The sequence below is a fragment of the Balaenoptera ricei genome, chromosome 16 (genome assembly GCF_028023285.1).
Source record: "Balaenoptera ricei isolate mBalRic1 chromosome 16, mBalRic1.hap2, whole genome shotgun sequence".
NCBI lineage: Eukaryota > Metazoa > Chordata > Mammalia > Artiodactyla > Balaenopteridae > Balaenoptera > Balaenoptera ricei.
Window position 1 is genome coordinate 62,949,001 of NC_082654.1, and position 17,564 is coordinate 62,966,564.

Below are 17,564 nucleotides of genomic sequence, written 5' to 3' on the forward strand. Positions count from 1 at the left end.
CAAGACTCACATCACCATTGTATCCTCAGGGCCATGTGCCTGACACGGTGGTGGGTATTCAAAAAATATTTGTTGAACGTTCAGATTGCTCTCCTACTGTCCAGCAGCACCCACAAACCCCACCAGGCCCCAGGTAGCCATCGGCCAGGCTACAGGGCTGCCCGAAGCCCAGCAGAATCCTAGGAAGATACCCCACAGCCTTCCCACCCAACCCCTATTATCAGGTCAGGAGGCAGGATTGGAAGGAGAGAATCAGAGCAGCCTGGGGATATGAGAGGGAAAGAAACCATACAGCCTAGAGGATGGGGAGGCACCAGCATCATACAGGAACCTGCACACGCACACACATGCACACGTGTTATATACACGTATCTGAGTGCATGTAGTTGCACACACACATAAAGGCACAGACACAAGGGCATGCCTGTGTGCGTGCACACATACACACACACACCCCACAAGCAAACATACGTGGGTAAATGTGCCCCTACACACCCCTCCCCTATGTGGTCACCCTTCAGAGTTGGGGCTCAAGGTCAAGCCTTTGACCGCTACATCCCCGCTCTTTCCCCTCCACCAGTGGAAACTCATTTTTCTATAACTGGGGGCTGTAAGGGCCTCAAAACCTGGGCTGAGGAAGGTCCAGGGAGCAGGGAGGTGAGAAGGGATGCCATCCCAGCTGGGATGCCCAGGTTGCAGGCGACGGCCCCCTCCTGTTCCGGCTTTCCCAGCTCCCTGGTGAACTGCTGCCTTCCCCCAGGACAGGTGATGAGGCACAGAAACGGGGCCCTGCCATGGCGTGGGGTGGGGAGGCCCCTTGCAGCAGGCTCTGGCCTGGCCTTCGGTGCAAACTGAAACATTTTCCTTTTCTTCATAATTATTTTTTCTGACACAACTGCCCATGAAACATTTTAATAACATCCCAGAAAAGGTCAGGGAGAAGGAATTTCACAGTCCCTGAGCAGATAGCTATAATTTCAGCCCCTCCTGGAGCAAAGGAGGTGGGGATACTGGGCTAACCCTGGGGCTGAGTGGAGAAGGGCAGGTGGGAGAGGCCAGGGCAGTGGGTGGGGCGGGTGTGGCCGTGAAACTTGCCACCTGCTAGGAGCTCTGGAAGTACCTTGGGGAGACTGGGAGATGACGGTGAGTGGGGGTCACCAGGCGATGCTTTCACAGCTGTCATTCACACCTAGCAGCCTTGGTGGCGGCGGGAGTGGTGGGGGGAACTCATGCCCATTTTGCAGATGGGAAATGAAGATTCTTAGAGGTAATACAGTTAGACCAGCACCCAGAGAAGGCAGGGATGCAGGGCCCACTGTTTCACTTCAGGACCTGAACTCCTTCAGACACACAGCCCTGCTGCTAGAGCTTATCGTTGGGTGAAACAGCCCCCTCAGAGCCGCACAATTCCACAAACCCTGGGGCTGAGGGTTTGATAGGAAGGTGGGCAGGGCTTGGACACACACAGTGAGGAAATAGAGGCTGCCCAGATGAGCCAGCCCTGGACGGAGACCTTCAGGTAGCCACAGAGGAGCCCGAATACAACTGCTAAACATTGGGAGAGGGACTGGAAAAGGTGTCATAGGCAGCGGGCAGAGGTCCATGCAGGCCCAGGAACTGCTCCAGTGCTTGGGGAAACCCAGTTTGAGAAGCTACTCTCCAGTGCCAACTCCAGATGGGATTGGGCTTCACACATCATCCTTGGCACCTGCAGCCGGCCATCAGCCAAGAGGTGTGCCATTCCACACGTCACCCCCCCACCCTACTCCCTAGGCTCTCTCAACCCTTTCCAGGGCCACAGGAACTGGGGACTGCAAAGTGAGACCCTCCATCCCCAACAAGAATGACACAAAGGAATCCCCGGCCACCCGCCAAGCCTGGGCTTGACATCCGAATTCTTTGCCATGTGGTTCCAGGCCCTGTGGGGGACAGGCTGCTTGGGTGTCCTTCATCCTAACATTGGAAGGCGGCTGGGGGGCTGAAGAGGCTCTCTCTGGGTCCAGAAGGCCAGAGCCTCTGGCACTTGCTCTCTGGCTGGGCCCCTAGAGGCTGCAGGAGGGCCCAAGGGGCCTCAGGCACCAGGTGACTGATTGCAATGAGCAACTTGGTGAAAGCTGGCAGAGCCATGGGCTGGGGAAGCAGGCGGGAGGAAAACAGCCGCAGCAGACTTACTGTTTACATCTGATGGCCTGCCTAGCTAAACATCTGTTTGAAATATTAATAACTGTCAGATGGGAAGGGCCTGGGGGCTCAAAACAGTTTCATACCATCTTTCTGTAGAGTAAACGCACTATGGAGTAGGGGCCTGAGATCGGCGGGCAATCTCTGTGCTTGGAGTGGGAACGGAGCAAGAAGTGGAAGGACTCTGGGGGCCTCAGTGGGCAGGGAGGGGCAGCAGCGAGTTAAACTCCATAACGTTTATTGAGCACCTACTATGGGCAAGCCCCTGAGCTTGTGTAGCACACATCTACCACCTTGGTCTGCTCAGCAACCCTCTTTGTTCTGATAACAGAAGCCGCTATAGAATATCCTGTCCCATTTTCAGCCCATATAATTTGAATGGGGTTGACCCAACCCCCCGTTCCACTAGGGGAGTATGACCCATCTCTGGTATATCAGAATTATGATGATTGGTTCCAGGGTGGCCCAATAAGCTGGGTCAATGAGAATCAGCTCTGGGACTTTTGCTGGAACTATTGAAAAAGAATTATTTTTTCCCCCACTGGGGTTGATAAATTGGTGAGAAGTGAGCCTAAGGGTGCTGGTGTCCCTCTCTGCCAATACCAAAAAGCAGAGCCCAGTGCTGAAGTCAGATTCCTGCTCAGTTGAGTGCCTGGATACAGCCATGCCTGAAATCACTTATACTTTGGAGTTACTTTTTTGCTTGAGCCACTTAAAGGCTTCTGTCCCTTGCGACCACGAGTACTAACAGATACAAATGGACACCGGGAGGAGTCCCCTGTCAAAGTCCCAGCCAAAGACAGCTGGGGATGCCCAGGCATCCTCAAGGAGCCCACTCTTCCCTGGTGTCTGTGCTCAGATAGACAGGATCACCTTCCTGAGAGACGGCTGGCACTTGTCCCCATTAGAGGGCAGGTCCAGGGCTCCTGGCCCACCCAGGCTCAGTATCTCTCAGGGACAAGGCAGAAAACCAAAGTGTCCTGGGCCCAACCTCATTCTTCCCCAGGTTGGTCCCTTTTCCACAGTGCTGCTCTGGCCAAGGAAGCCCATCATGAAGAGTCCAGATGCTCTAGTATACTAACATCACAGCCTCTGAGGGCTTGGGGGCACCCCGTTCCCTGACTGCTCAGACTCCTTGGATCCCTCTGGATGGCTCCTGATGGTCGACCCCAGAGCTCAGTTGCCCTGCAGGAGAGCGGGAACTCACCAGGACTGTCAGCACAGAGGTCCCCACGGTGACATTCTCGTATAAGCTGACGTTGTACAGTGGCTGGCTGAAGATGGGCCGGTTGTCATTCTCGTTGATGAGGGTGATCTTCACCTTGGCATAGCCCGCGTGGTCAGGCACACTCTCATTGGCAAAGAGCTGGATACGTAGAGCAGGGGCCAGGTGAGCTCTCACATGCTCCTGGAGCCCTCGTTCCCATAAGTCCCCCTGGGGCCTCTGCCCATTCCAACCCAGAGCACCAGTCTGAGTCATTGCCCATCCCAGATGTATGCTACTATGAACCCCTCCATCAGAACTCATAGGGTTAGGGTGGCCACAGAATCTGCTGGGAAGGAAGGGGCTAACGGGGGCCATGCTGGCTGATGCTGGGCAGTAGAGGTTCCTGAGGCTCTGATGGTACCTAATAAAATTCCACTCAATTCTTGGACATTTCCTCGTCCTCCTGGAAAAGAGGAGGTCCAGCCTAGCCCCTGCCATAGCTCAATGGGCTTCTCTGGGTCAGATCCACGAGGGAAGAATGGGGAGAGGTGGAAGGGGGGATTTAAGGGGACGGTGCCACCCCCTCCCTCCCCTGAAATCCCCCACCCGGCCAAGGAGAGGGTGAGCGGGCCTTACGTCGAAGTCATAACGGTCCACAGTCTCGTAGTCCAGGGGGATGGCCACCCGGATGCGAACGTCCGCCTTCCCTTGGACGGAGGTCGGGGAGATGATGAAGTGGTGAGAGTTGTTCCCCACCAGGTACACCTCGAACATGCTGTTCAGGCCCTGGATCAAAATGGAGAAGAAACCAGTGAGAGGGGGCGCCGGGGCTGAAGCAGGGCTTGTCTATCCCCCACTCCAAAGTGGCCTGGCCTCCCCTGGGCAATCCTGGCCTGGCTCCCTGACCCTTCTGCCCATGTCTGGGCCTTCTGGAAGTCTCCTCCAATTCTTTTTGCCTTCATCACCCCATCAGATGCCCACAATGTCCCTTGCAGAGGGTTTGGTTCATTTTCCATCTCCTGCTCCCTTCCTCTGCCCCAGTGACCCGAGCTGTAAGACCCGGTAGGGAGATGGAGGAAAGAAGAGGAAAGAGGGTCAGAAGGGAGGGGAGAGAAGCAAATAAGCATCCACGGTTGGCTTGGACAGGATAGGGCATGAGGGCCAGAGCAGGACACGGCTTCTCCTCCGTCATCCCTCTGGACCATGTCAATCAGGGGGAACACTGCCTTGCTTACACGTGGCGTGGGAACCACCCAGATGGCTGAGTGGCAAAGTGAACCCCCATGTGCCCCTCTCTGTGGCCAGCCATGGTGGCTGGGAGGACACGGAATCCCAGATAGTGCAGAGACACCAGGACCTTCACTGGTTCTTCTACAGCCCAGCAGCCCAAGGCCATGGTTTCAGGTGGGGAGGCCTCACTCTAGGTCAGGTGTTTCTGATCATTCCAATCAGGGCCAGAGCTCACGGGGCCCTCAGATGCCACCTGGCTCGTCCTCACACAAAACGTGTGATGTCTCTCTCCGTGCTACCCAAGTCTCCAGATGAGGAGGAGGAGCCACTGCTGAAGGTGGGAGACAGGGCTTACTACGAACCTGGAGACTGGTCTGCTCTGAAAGCGATTCGACCTCCTGCATGTGGGGAAATTACCCCCAGCCTAGCCCCCTCCCACCTAGGTGGGTGGCCTGTGATTTGGAACTAACCAGTCAAGAGCCTCTCCCGACCCTAGCTGAGATGCTCAGTGGGTTACAGACCTGGGCTCTCAGCACCAGGAGGACACGTCCTCCTGCTCGGCCTGCATGACCCTCCCTCAGCCCGGACCCCGGCACAGCCCCTCTGGGCACGTGTTCCTGTGGAACCAGGGGCTGGCAGGGAGGCACGCCTCTTGGTTGCCCGGGGATGTTGCGGGGCTTCGTCCCAGAACCCACTCCTGCTGAGAGAAGGGCAGCCAGGCAACCTGGAAGCCTTTGCACCGTCAGAGAGGGGTGGTCCCAGCAAGGCTGGAAAGGACACCCTCAGCGAAGCCTGAGATTCACAAGATTCTGATGCCCTTGGAGCTGTCCCTTAGGCGCTCAGATACATTTGTGAAATAAATGCATGTTAACCCTCGGTCTCTTGAGGTTTTTCTGCTTACAACTACAAATTGGCAAAATAAGGGCACTGCCAATTTTGGGATCCAGGCAAGCAGCGGGTCCTCCAGGGTCCCCAGCCCAGAGGGGATCCCGCGGGTTGTGCAGGCAATGCTCTCCTGGCCCTGTTGGGCTGTGGAGTCTCCCTGGCGTGGAATCCATCCATCAGACCGAGAGGACCAATTAAATGCCCGAAGGGGCACTAATAGCCAAAGCCGGCAGCCTGTGACAGCCCTGAGCAGCTGACACCGACACCTCTCCCTCCCCTGAACCTCGGCCCCTCCACAGGACCTGGGGCCCGGGAGAGTGGGCCTTCTGAGCTGTGCCCGAAGCAGGTGGAGCATGCCCCCCACCGAAGCTCCCTCCCCACGGTGCCCCGCAATGCCTCCCAGCCCCAGCCCTTCCCAGGCTCACTTACCAGGTTCTATCAGGGGAAGTCGGTCAGTCAGAGGGTATGGAGACAGAGAAGGAGCCGGGAAGGAGGAAGAAGGAACCAGAGAGAAAATGGTGAGATCCGAGGTCAGGGTAATGGAGAGGGGCCGAGCTGGACCCCAGGAGCACACCCTGCTCCAGAGGAACAGCCCGCTCTGCATCTGCTGGGCCACGTCCTCTGGGGTGCCGAGGAGGGGTGGGTGCGTGTGGGGTGTGCACACACGTGCTGGGGTGTCGGGAGGTCTGTGCAGCCCCACATCCAGAGGAGGGGGAGGGACACAGAGGAAGAGGTACAGGGGCACAAAGCGTGAGGCGGGCAGGGGTTCCTGTATCCCTGAGCTCCCTCTGTCCTCACCCAGAGGGAGGTGGGGATGGTCAAAGGCTGGGAGAGGAGGGGCCACGTCCCTCTGTCCTACTCCCAGGAGCCTGGACAGAACCCCTGCAGGAAACGACCCCAAACATTGTCATGTTTTAATTTTCCTAACATAGAAAATGTTAACGACGTGATAAACACAGACTCAGAAAGTCTTCACATAGTTCATTCAAAAGTGTAAAGGGCACACAACCCAACCGACTCCCTTTCCCTGTTGCCCCTACCCTTTGAGAGCCTTCCCCAGCGACAACCATACCCTAATCCCTGGGTCTCTTTCCTCAGGAAATCCATGCATGTAGGAGCATTGTGTATCTACACCTCCCCTCTTCGACACAAACAGTACCATGCTCTACACACTGCTGTGTTGGATTTTTTTCCACTTAAAACTTAAAACTGAAACTTGTTTCACAATTGTTCAAATAGCTGACGATACCAACAACAATCACACAGCAAACATTCACTGGTTGCCTACTCTCTGCCAGACACAGTTCAGAATAACCACAGAATAACCCTCTGGAGCTGCTGTTGGGAGCCCCTGGGGCAGTGCAAAGCCACATCAGAGCGGGCACACAGCAGGTGCTCAGACGCGATGGGGCTTCAGCAGCTTTTCCTCACCCGTTACTCTGTTCGATCCTCTTCCCATGGGCCACACGGTGGAGATGAAGGAATACTGGAGCTTGGAAACCTCTCCGGAGGAAATGGAATTCACAGAAGTTGGTGGCAGCGTGAGGATAAGAGCCCAGGCCCAGCTCCCAGGCTGGGGTGCCCTCCAGACCGAGGGAAACAGAGCCAGGGCCTGATGTGGGCGTCCCCCAACTGCAGCTCCAGGGCACGGGGGGAATGTACTGGAGTTCCATCCAGTAATATGAGTGAGCTGAGCAAACCAAGACGGCATCGCTGAGCACTCCAAGGCCGAATCTAAGAGAACGCCAGCAGAGGAGGCTGCCCCAAGAGGGGTTGTTTTAGAAATGAAGGAAGGGAAAATGGATTCCAGGTGGAGGAAGTGGCTTTAAACACGAAGTTCTCGGGCCTTAGCGTGTATCAGAATCACCTGGAGGCTTGGTAAACTACAGATTGCTGTCCTCCCCCAGGAATATCTGATTCAGTAGGTCTGGGGTGGACCCGTGAATTTGCATTTCTAACAAGTTCCAGGTGATGCTGATACTGCTGCTGGTCTGAGACCACCATTTGAGAACCACTGGCCTAAGCAAGGCACAGAGTGGAGAACGAATAATTAATGATGAGGCAGACAAGTGAGCTGATTACAAAGGGTCCATGTACAGAAGCTGGGGAGATTGTTGGGGTACTGGGAGGCTTTGCAGCTCTCCTGGAGTCCCTCTGCAGGCGCCATCTGGAGGGCTCCAGCATGACATTGCTTCCGAGAGCAGTAGGGAGCCGCTCTAGGCTCTGGAGCACAGGAACACTGGGGTTAAAAAAGGAAAGTGAACTTGGCGGCCATGTGTGACTCACACCAGCGCAGCCCTCCTTACCTGGCTGCACGTCAGAATTGCCAGTGGAGCTCGAAAAAGAAACTCAGATGCCCAGGGCCACTGTGTCAGAATCTCCCAGGGGTGGGGCCCAGGCAGCTGCATTTTTCTGACACTCCCTTGGGAACCTCGTTGCTCAGTTAGGGCTGGGAAGACATCAGCTGGGGCAGGGAGGGCAGCTTGGAGGCACCCACGGGGATCCAGAAGGGTGAGCAGGGCAGAGGCAGAGTGGTAGTTCTCCACCCAGCCACACATCAAAACCACCTGTGGAGGGACTTCCCTGATGGCGCAGTGGTTAAGAATCTGCCTGCCAATGCAGGGGACACGGGTTCAAGCCCTAGGTGCGGGAAGATCCCACATGCCACGGAGCAACTAAGCCCGTGAGCCACAACTACTGAGCCTGCGCTCTAGAGCCCGCGAGCCACAACTACTGAAGCCCACGTGCCTAGAGCCCGTGCTCCCCAACAAAAGAAGCCACCGCAATGAGAAGCCTGTGCACCACAACAAAAAGTAGCCCCCGCTCGCCGCAACTAGAGAAAGCCCGCGTGCAGCAACGAAGACCCAATGCATCCAAAAATAAATAAATAAATTAATTAATTTTTTTAAAAACCCACCTGGGGCGCTTTAAAATACCCCCATGCCTAGGCTGCACCCCAGATCAAGGAAATTAGACTTGGGGTGGAGGAGACGAGACATCAGGATTTTATAACACTCTTCAGGTTACTGGTTCTAATGTGCACCCAAGGATGAGAACTACTCGGGGACAGCAGCGGTTCTCTGAGTGTTCTGCAGGAACCGGTAGCATCAGCATCACCGAGGAACTTGTTAGAAATGCAGATTTGGCGGTCACACTCAGGTGTACCATATCAGAAACCCTGGGGGTGGGGCCCAGCACTGTTTTAACAAGCCCGCCAGGTGCTCTGACGCACGCTGACGTTTGAGAATCACCGGGACAGAGCACAGCTGGGGGTGAGGGAGTGCGCAGGCAGAGGGACGGAGGGGACGCCTGGGAAGGTGGTGCTAGCTCACTGCAGATTCACGACGAGCACCTGGCCAGGCGGGAGCTCTGGGTTTCCGACCGCCTCCCCACCCCAGGGCCTCTTGGCCCCTTCATATGAGATCTCTGGGTCTCAATGAGCGAGGTCAGCTCCCTTCTCGCTGATCTGCCGCCAGGGGCTGGAAGTTCACTAGGCTTGACACTGTAGCTGTCAGGACCCCGCATATGGCTGTCCTGAGACCCCAGAGCCACCTCCGGCTAAATTCCCTCAGATGCTCAGCCTGCCCCTTTCAGAACCTGCCCAGAGGGCTAATTCCTGCTGGGACTTGGCTTGTGACTGTCAATCCCTCGGGAGGTGTGTGTGGGATTATTAGCCAGTTCGTTAAGTTGGTGCAAAACCCCTATTAACTGCAGCCCTCAGCCCAGAGCCTTCTAAAACAGCAGCTTCCATTTACCAAGCCTCTACCGTGTGCTTCCCATACCTTAACCAAAATTTTCACATCCCAGTGACGTCAGCATCAGTCTACCCTTTTTACAGAGAAGGAAACTGAGGCCAGAGAGGGTAACTTGTTCAAGATGCACAGCTGTCAGTGAAGGATTCAAACTCGGGTCAGTACTGACTCCTACAAAGTCCAAGCTCTTCGTCACCTCGCTCTCCTGGCCTCCTGCGTGTCGCTCCCTCTACAGAACGCTGCTCCTCATGTGTGCAAAGGACTGGCATCGGATGGCACTGGAAGACCCTTCCTACATTCGCTAAATGCCAGGAGCGAGGCCCAAGGGGCAAAGCGCGCCTCTCCCAAGATCAGGGAGCAAGGTGGAGGGGAGGAAAGCCCGGGCTGTAGGAGGGTGCGGCCCTGCTCCTCCGGGCCCTGTCTCCTCTACGCCCTTGCTCCTTGCTCGCAGCCCGGTTTCGGGGGTGGGGGTGGGGTGGGGAGCGGAGTGCCCGCTGCTTAGTGGGGCGGGGAGGGAGGGGGCAGGTGGGGAGAGGCAGGAGGCCCTCTTGGAGCTGTCGAGGGGCAATTTTGTTGGGAAAGGAGATAAAGAGGAACATCAAAAGGATCCCAGTGTGTGTGAAGAGGAGCCCAGTGGATTAAATTCTCTTCCAGCCAGGAGAGGCGATGAGAAGGCTGATAGGCGGCAGCCGCGGGTCCCAGAGCCGAGCTGCAGCGCCGGCCCCTCCCCGCACCGGGCTGGGGAGCCGGCTGGCTGCCCGCGGGGCTGCGACAGTTTGGCTTTCTTTATTTATTGGAGGGGAGGGACGCATGAAATCACTCCTCACTACCCTGGCCCCATGCAGCGAGCTACGCTTTGCTCCTGGTGACTGAAGTCTTGGTACCACCGTCCCCTGCCCCGTGGAGGGCAGCACACCAGCCCCCAGCCCAAGGTATCGGCCGCTGCCAGCAGGGGCTGCCTCCCCAGCCTCGACCCAAATGCTAGGGGACCCTCACCCCACCCTATGAACCACGATGTGCCCTGGAGGGGACCTTAATTGCTTTCAATAGAAGAGGAAGGACCAGGGTCACATGCACGTAGAGGGGACTAGGGACTCTGCAGTGTTGTGAACCAAGACGAAGAAGGCCCAGGGACCCCCAGAGGCACCCAGAGAGCTCTGTGGGCTGGTGGGACACCCTTAGCTCAAGGTGGGAATGGGGCTGGGGACCTGGAGTGCGGAGATGGGCCCACAGAGTCAGTGCCACCCTCGCAGAAGTCCTGTCCAAAATTCAGGCCAGCTAGGGAAGAGCCCTCTGACCAGTGATTCCAAGGTGTGAGGCCCTAAGCTTCAGCGGTGGCTAAAAGCACAGGCTTTGGAGTTAGATCTGAGTCCAGATGCGGGTACTACCCTTTCCAGCTGTGTGATTTTTGCACAATTTTATCTCCTTGAACCTCAACTTCCTCACCTGCAAAATGGGAAGAATGAAGCCTACCTGATAGGGCTATTGTGGAAGAGCAGCAAAATATTAGTAAAGTGCTTGGGATTGAGTAAATGCTCAATAAAGGAGAGTGGTTATTATTGTTCTGGAAGGGAAGGGAGGGAGAGAGGTACCCCTGGGGAGGGGCTGATTTCTAGACCTCGGCTTGGCCAGGAATGAGAGGGGCAGGCAGAGAAGGACAAAGGCTTGGATGTGTGCAGAGGTGAGGGCACCCCCCATCCTGGGCAGGGGGCCCTAGGCCTCCCTCCCTCTTCCACTGTGCCCCGTTGGTCTAATCCATGCTACTGAACGGCAGAAAATCAAAGTCCACGGAAGATGTATTCTTCATCACTCCTTTGTCCATCCTTTCACTTAACTAACTCCAGTCAGACATGCCCAAGTGAACTTGGCAGGGGGCCGGCCTCTCCTCACTCCTTCACTTCAAAACTTGCTGCTTCTTCCCCAGCCCCACACTTAACGGGGGGCACCAAGTTGCTCTGGCCCCGCCTGCCTGCCCAGGGCAGCTGTCCCACACCCACTGCGCAGGCTGCCCGCTGTGAAGTCGGAGTCCAGGGGACGATGGGGAGAAGCCCTGCACTGTCATTGCCTCCATCCCCTGACTCCACCTCAGTCCCCAGGGACCTTCCAAGCTTCAGAGTCTGGGAGAGCTGGTGCCGGCACGTCCCCAATAATTTCTGGGTGAATGGCCACCTTCTGTCTCCTCGTGTTCCACCCACCCCCTCCAGTTACTGGGCACGGAGTCCCAACTCCAGAGACCTAGCAGAGCCCATGTCACATGGTGGGAGCTCAGCTCTGCTGTGTCTTTTTCTTCTGCATCCCAGGCTTGCCTGGCTCAGAGCCTCAGCTTCTCCACCCTGGGAGTGGGCCAACTCTCAGGCCTGAATCAGAGATGGTGGGTGCTACGCCTGGTTGACCAACTGTCCCAGTCGGCCTGGGCCTGAGAGGGTTCCCAGGATGCAGCAGGGTGAAGGACAGCCCTCATTTCAGGCTCTCAGTCCACCTACACCCCCTTCCCAAGCTCCTCTGTGGTTTAGACCCTTGAGCAGTGTGAGCCTGAGGTCAGGAACCAGGGATCCGAGGTTTTCTCTGGATCTGCCATTCCTCTCTGGGGCAGGATGTTTTCTCTCTCTGGGCCTCAGTTCCCTGATCTGCAAAATGGGAAGCATGGACTGGGTGATTCTCTAAGGGCCCGTTAACACCTGCTGTGCTCTTTCAAACTGCTTTTCGCACTTGCTCTGTCCACTCCTCTCCGTGCCTTCTCTGATCCTTCTCTCTCTCCCCTTCCCTCTGTCTCCATCTTTTCTCTCTTCTCCTTTTGCTTTTATCCCTCTTCTCCCTGTTTTCTTCCCCCTCCCCTCTCCCCTTTCCCTTTTCATTTTCTCCCTCTCTCCTTTACCTTCTACCTCCAACTCCTCCTTCCTCCCTCCTCCTCCTCCTCCTCCCCCCATCGCCCCTCCTCTGTTTCCCCCTCCTCCAACCCTCTCTCCGGCAGGCAGACCTGGCCCTCCTCTCCCCAGGTTATCTGTTGAATTCCACACACGCCTGCACAGACAGGATCAATCCGAGGCTGCCTTGCCTTCAGCGTATCCAGGATCAATCCGAGGCTGCCTTGCCTTCAGCTTATCTCTGCTCCAAATAATTGATTTTCCCTCTTTAAGAGTAATTTGTTGGTGAATTCCATGTATTGCAAAAACCCCTGTGAAATCTAATTCAATACTATTGGCAGCTGGCACTTTGGAGAAAGAATACTAGAGAGCTGTCAGTTCCATCACTAGCAGACGTGTGTATTATTCATCTACAGAAGAGATTGAGAGGCGGGCAGGTGCTCCTCACCTGCATGTGCACACCTCCCTCCCTCCCTGCCTCTCTCCCTCCCTCCCTCTCTCCCTCCAGAGGGATCTGGTCTGTCACCCCTGCACCCAGCCCCAGCTCTTCTGGGAAATGAATTACAATGTGCATTGGGTACATGCATTAAGGTAAATGAGGGACAGGTGCTTTCAAATTCTGTTTTCCTAATTTGCAGCCCTTTACCCTAGTGCGCTATGGGGATCTTACCCAGCTACACCTGACAGCTTGTTTCTTTCCTTGCCCCTCTCCCCACCTCTTCTGTCCCTGGACGCTGAGTCCCAACTCCAGGGACCCAGCAAAGCCCATGTCAAGCGGGGGCAGCTCAGCTCTGCTGTCTCTTTCTCTTCTGTGTTCCAGGCCTGTCTGGTTCAGAGCCTTGGAGTGGGCCCCCTCTCAAGCCTGCATCGTTGATGATGGGCACTACCCGTGGTTGACCAGCTGTCCCAGTTTGCCTGAGACTGAGAGGGTTCCTGAGATGTGGGCTTAAAGTGCTGAAACCTTGGCAATCTCAGGCATATTAGGATAATAGGTCCCCAACTCTACGATGAGAGTCTGAGAGCCCAGCAGGGGCCGGCTGGCACCACTGTCCAGGTGTGGAGGTCATGCGCTGGGTGTGGAAAACAAGGAGTCTAAGCATCTAGTTCTAACCACACCTGCCCCTGTGTCCCATAGGTGCTCCCCAAAGTCTGAGCTGACTTCGGAGGCTCAAACCCCCAAGCAGCTCATACACAGGAGCTGGTCCTTACCAGTGAGGAGGGTGCACAGCTGACTAGCAGCTCTTGCTCAGCCTTGGTGACCATGGCTCTGGGTGGGTTCCGTCTGGGGGTCACAGGTGCCACCTGTGTCCACTAGGTACAGCAAAGCTAACTGTACCCACCCCTAGAGATGAAACCAGCCGCTCTGGCCTCATTTCTATGCCCCAAGCAAATAGCCATTTCATCCAAATCTTTAGGCTACCCTGGACTTCTAGGGACCTGAGCAATCAGCCCAGTGGGTACTTACTGCAACAAAGTGGCTTCAGGGGGTACCTGTCAGGAGGGCTAGGCTCCCCTTAATAGTGCCCGTGGGTGTGGCTGAAGGGCAAGCTTTATGTGGAAAGCCCAGGGCTCAAAGGGACCTTTCCAGGCCCACACATGCAGAGACTGCTGCCCAGGCCAGGGGTACTGGACTGGTACCTCACGAGCAAAGGGCAGAGGGACCGTGTGAGATTCATGAGGCCCGAGCTCTTAATTCCAGAACAACACGCTCCACCCCACAAGATCCCAAGGGAGCCAGGCCATGCCCCCCTCATCCTTTCCTCCCTCTCTCCTGCATGGGACCCTGTTTGAAGGCACCTGTCCTAAGTGGAAAGTTCAAGGATTCCTTCCTTGTGGCCCGGCCTCCCAGCACAGGCGGCCACTTTTCTAACATTAAGGTCTGCCATTCTGGTCCGAATCTGCCAACTTGGACCTCACCCTCACACCTGGCTTCAATCCCCTTTCTCACTCCACTGGCAAACTCTGCACCTGAGTTTTGGCTGGGGTTGGGGCAGTGGGCGAAAGTGTAAGTGTACTCAGAGCTGCAGGGAGGAGAGGCCAAAACGCAGGAAGAAAGGGTGTGCACCCCAGTCTGCCCCAAGGCCAGAATCTTCCTGCCCCTCCCTCCGGGGGCCCCTTCTGCAGAAGATCACCAGGCCTGAGGGGCAGGGCCACAGCAGGAGGACAGGGAGCCTCGCTGGGCTGGCGGAGGGGGTGTCCAGCCTCTGCTTCCTGGCTGGGCCCTCTAGGGGCCTCGGCCTCGGAGCAGGGAAGGGCAGGGTGCAGAGCTGGGAGTGGGCCTTGCACTGAGCAGCCGCCTGGCTCTGTCCATTTACCACGCTAAAACTATTTCCCTGTTCCCACAGAGAGAGAAATGTGGCACGGCAAAGAAATCTACACGCCTTATGGAAATCAGGAGGGGGACTCTGCCCGCCTGCGCTAATCACACCACTTTATATTCCTCTGCCTCTCCAAGAGCGAGTCCACCTTCCCCATGCCTCTGGGTGGCAGGGAGGGGGCGGAGAGGGATCCCATTGCCTCAAGAGGCTTGGTGGAGGGGGGGGGGGCAGGTAGAACTCAAGACTATTTAGAGGCCATGAACCTGGGTGTCCTGGGAGCCAGAGGAGAGTGGGTGATTTCATCTCCTTCCTGCTCCTAGCCCTCTTCTGGGTGGAGTTGCCCAGACTTGGGGCCCCTTCCCTGAGAACAAAGGCACCACAAATGCCCTAAGGAAAGGGTCCTAGGCTGGGACAGGGCACTGGGCTCCAGGCAGATGGGTGACCATGCCTGATGACAGTGTCACTCAGCTGCCCTTGGGCATCCCGCAGTCAAACCCGGGCACAGCTGCCCAGGTTTGCAAACAGCCCTACCTACATGACCCATGCCACGCCTTCCCAGGCACACAGATATTGGCCACATAGTAACTGTGGTTAAACAGACAAAGCAATACAGGCAGGAGGGAATGAGCTGCATGTATGTGTCTGTGAATGTGTGGGTGTGAGAAAAAATCAGAAGATAGAGACAGTGGGAAGGGGGGCAAGAGAGGGACGATCTGATTCAAAGCAAAGCTAACAAAGATAAACAGAGAGAGACTTGGAGAGAGAACAGGCAAGGGTGGTGGAGGGCATTCAGATGAAGAACTAAGTTGAGGGAAAGATGAAACCAGGAGCCTGGCCATGCCCAGCAGAGTGGTGGCAGATGGTGACAGCTGCCATCTTTTCCTCCATCTAGCCACTTCCCTCGCCTGCCCTTTCGAGCTTCTGCCACTTCCACCTCTGGGATTCCAAACCCTAGCCTCACTCCAACCCTCATCTTTTTCACGGACCCCCACATCCAGCCCTTGCCCATTTGCGCTATCTGCCATCACCCTGTCCTCTTTCTCCTTCTGTCCAGATTAGTCAACCTAAAGCACATCTCTGAGGGTATCACTCATACTCAAGAACTGTCGATGGCTCCCGACTGCCTGCTGAATTAGGTTCAAACTCATTGTGGCATTCATGGCCCTACAGCCTACCCTTCTCCCTTATAGGAGGGTGGTATTATATATTTGTTGAATTAAATGACAATGGAGAGAAGGATGGTGCTATCTGAGCGTAAAAGTCCATCAATGGTGCTATTTATGCTGGTACCTTTCACGTCATCTTTTTTGGGGGGATGCGGGTGGAAAGGTCTTCAATAATATAAATTTTTAGAAATTTTATAATTAACATGCAGTGAAATTGACATTTTAGGGTATACAGTTCTACGCATTTTAGAATATATAGCTTTGCGTTCCCCCATCACAAACAGGATGCAGAACAGGTCCACCCCCATCCCAAACTCCCTTGTGCTATCCCTTTCCAGTCACCCCTCTCTTACCCCTAACCCCTAGTAACCACTGATGGGTTCTTTGTCACTAGAGTTTTGTCTTTTGAGAATGTCATAGAATCACACATGATGTCGCCTTTGAGACTGGCTGCTTTCACTCAGCAGAATGCCTTTCGGATCCATTCGATTCTCACTTCACCTTTGTGGTCTGCTTATTTAAGCACAGTCCCGTTCCTATAGGATGAGTTAGCATATCTGCACAGACTGCAGAGCTAGGGAAAGAAAGTCCTGCGTCCTTCTAAGGGCTGGGCCAAGCTGGTGTACTAGGGAGGGCTTTGAAGGTGGGCGGGAGAAGAGGGTTAAGTGGATTTAAAAATAACAACAAAAAAAAGCCTGGTGGACCTGCTCAGTAAATGTCAGTGGATTTGAACCTTCCCAAATGAGGGTAATTAAGAGTCCTTATGTTGAAAACAGAAAAGTAAATACAGATACATATGCTAATTGGGGACTACTGATAGATGTTCAGGCAGCTGCCTCCTCGTCTCCCCACCACTGTCTCAATCGTTCTCCTGTCCTTCAGTGCTCCCTCTTGGCCCTCCTCCACCCTCAGGGGTGGCTCCTTCTCAGTGTCTTTGCTGGTTCACCCTCATCTCCCCTAACATGAACACTGAGGTGCCCTCAGCCCCCAGCCCTGCTCTCCGCTCTTACCCACACCCCTTTCCTTAGGTGAGCCTGGTTAGACCCACGGCTTTAACTACAATCCAGACGCCGGCAACGCTCCCATTTTCCCCTCCAGCCTGGACCCACATAGTGTGGCTGGAGCCTCCTTGGCTCGAGAGGATCCTGTCAGATTTCTAGGATCTCAAGAGCCAGCTGAGGTCATGCTGGTAGCTTGAGATAGGCCATGGTAGGAGTATGTACACCATAGAGATCACCAAGTGCTACATGTTAGGGTCCTCCAACCCCAGAGCCGCTTGTTGGGCGTTTACCAGCACACCCCCTCTGGCTTCCCGGCATTTCCACTTGAATGTCTAACGAGCATGTCAAACCTAACATGTTGAAAGCTAAGCCACGGATTCCACCCTCCCCTCACTCAAAGCTACTGCGTCACTATCTCAGGAAGTAAGAACTCCAGTTTCCTAACTGCTCAAGTCAAACAGCTCGTGCAGTCATTCTCAAGGACCCCCATCACCCCAGCAAATCCCCTCCCTTCAAAACACGCCCAGGAGGTGACCACTCCCCACCCCTGCACACACCTCTCTGCCCACTTACTGCCCTCGCCTCCTAGGAATGGTCCTGCCCTGCATTGTCTATGAACCCAGGCAGGAAGCGCATCCTTAAAGTTTTTTAATTGAGATAAAATTCATCATTTTAGCCGTCTTAATGTGTACGATTCAGTGGTTTTGAGTATATTCACCACGTTGTACAACCGCCACCTGTATCTAGTTCTAAAACATTTTTATCATCCCCAAAGGAAATCCTGTACCACGAGCAGTCCCTCCTCATTCCCTTTCCCTCCAGCCCCTGTGACCACTAATGTGCCTTCTGTCTCTATGGATCTGCCTGTTCTGGACATTTCATGTAAATGGAATCACCCACTATGTGGCTTTTTGTGTCTGGCTTCTTTCACCTAGCATCCTGCTTTCTAGGTTCATCTGT

The 17,564-nt window shown here is 55.2% G+C and overlaps 1 protein-coding gene across 1 annotated transcript in view; it reads right to left on the bottom strand.

The window, feature by feature from the left end:
• Nucleotides 1-17,564, bottom strand: part of CDH23 (cadherin related 23) — a 452,031-nt gene that overhangs the window by 201,125 nt on the left and 233,342 nt on the right. Inside the window, exons 12-14 of the mRNA XM_059900605.1 lie at nt 5,933-5,938; nt 4,025-4,174; nt 3,389-3,547 (exon numbers count right to left, since the gene is read on the bottom strand). Of these exons, the coding sequence (XP_059756588.1) occupies nt 3,389-3,547; nt 4,025-4,174; nt 5,933-5,938 (315 nt within the window). The remainder of the gene's footprint in view (nt 1-3,388; nt 3,548-4,024; nt 4,175-5,932; nt 5,939-17,564) is intronic.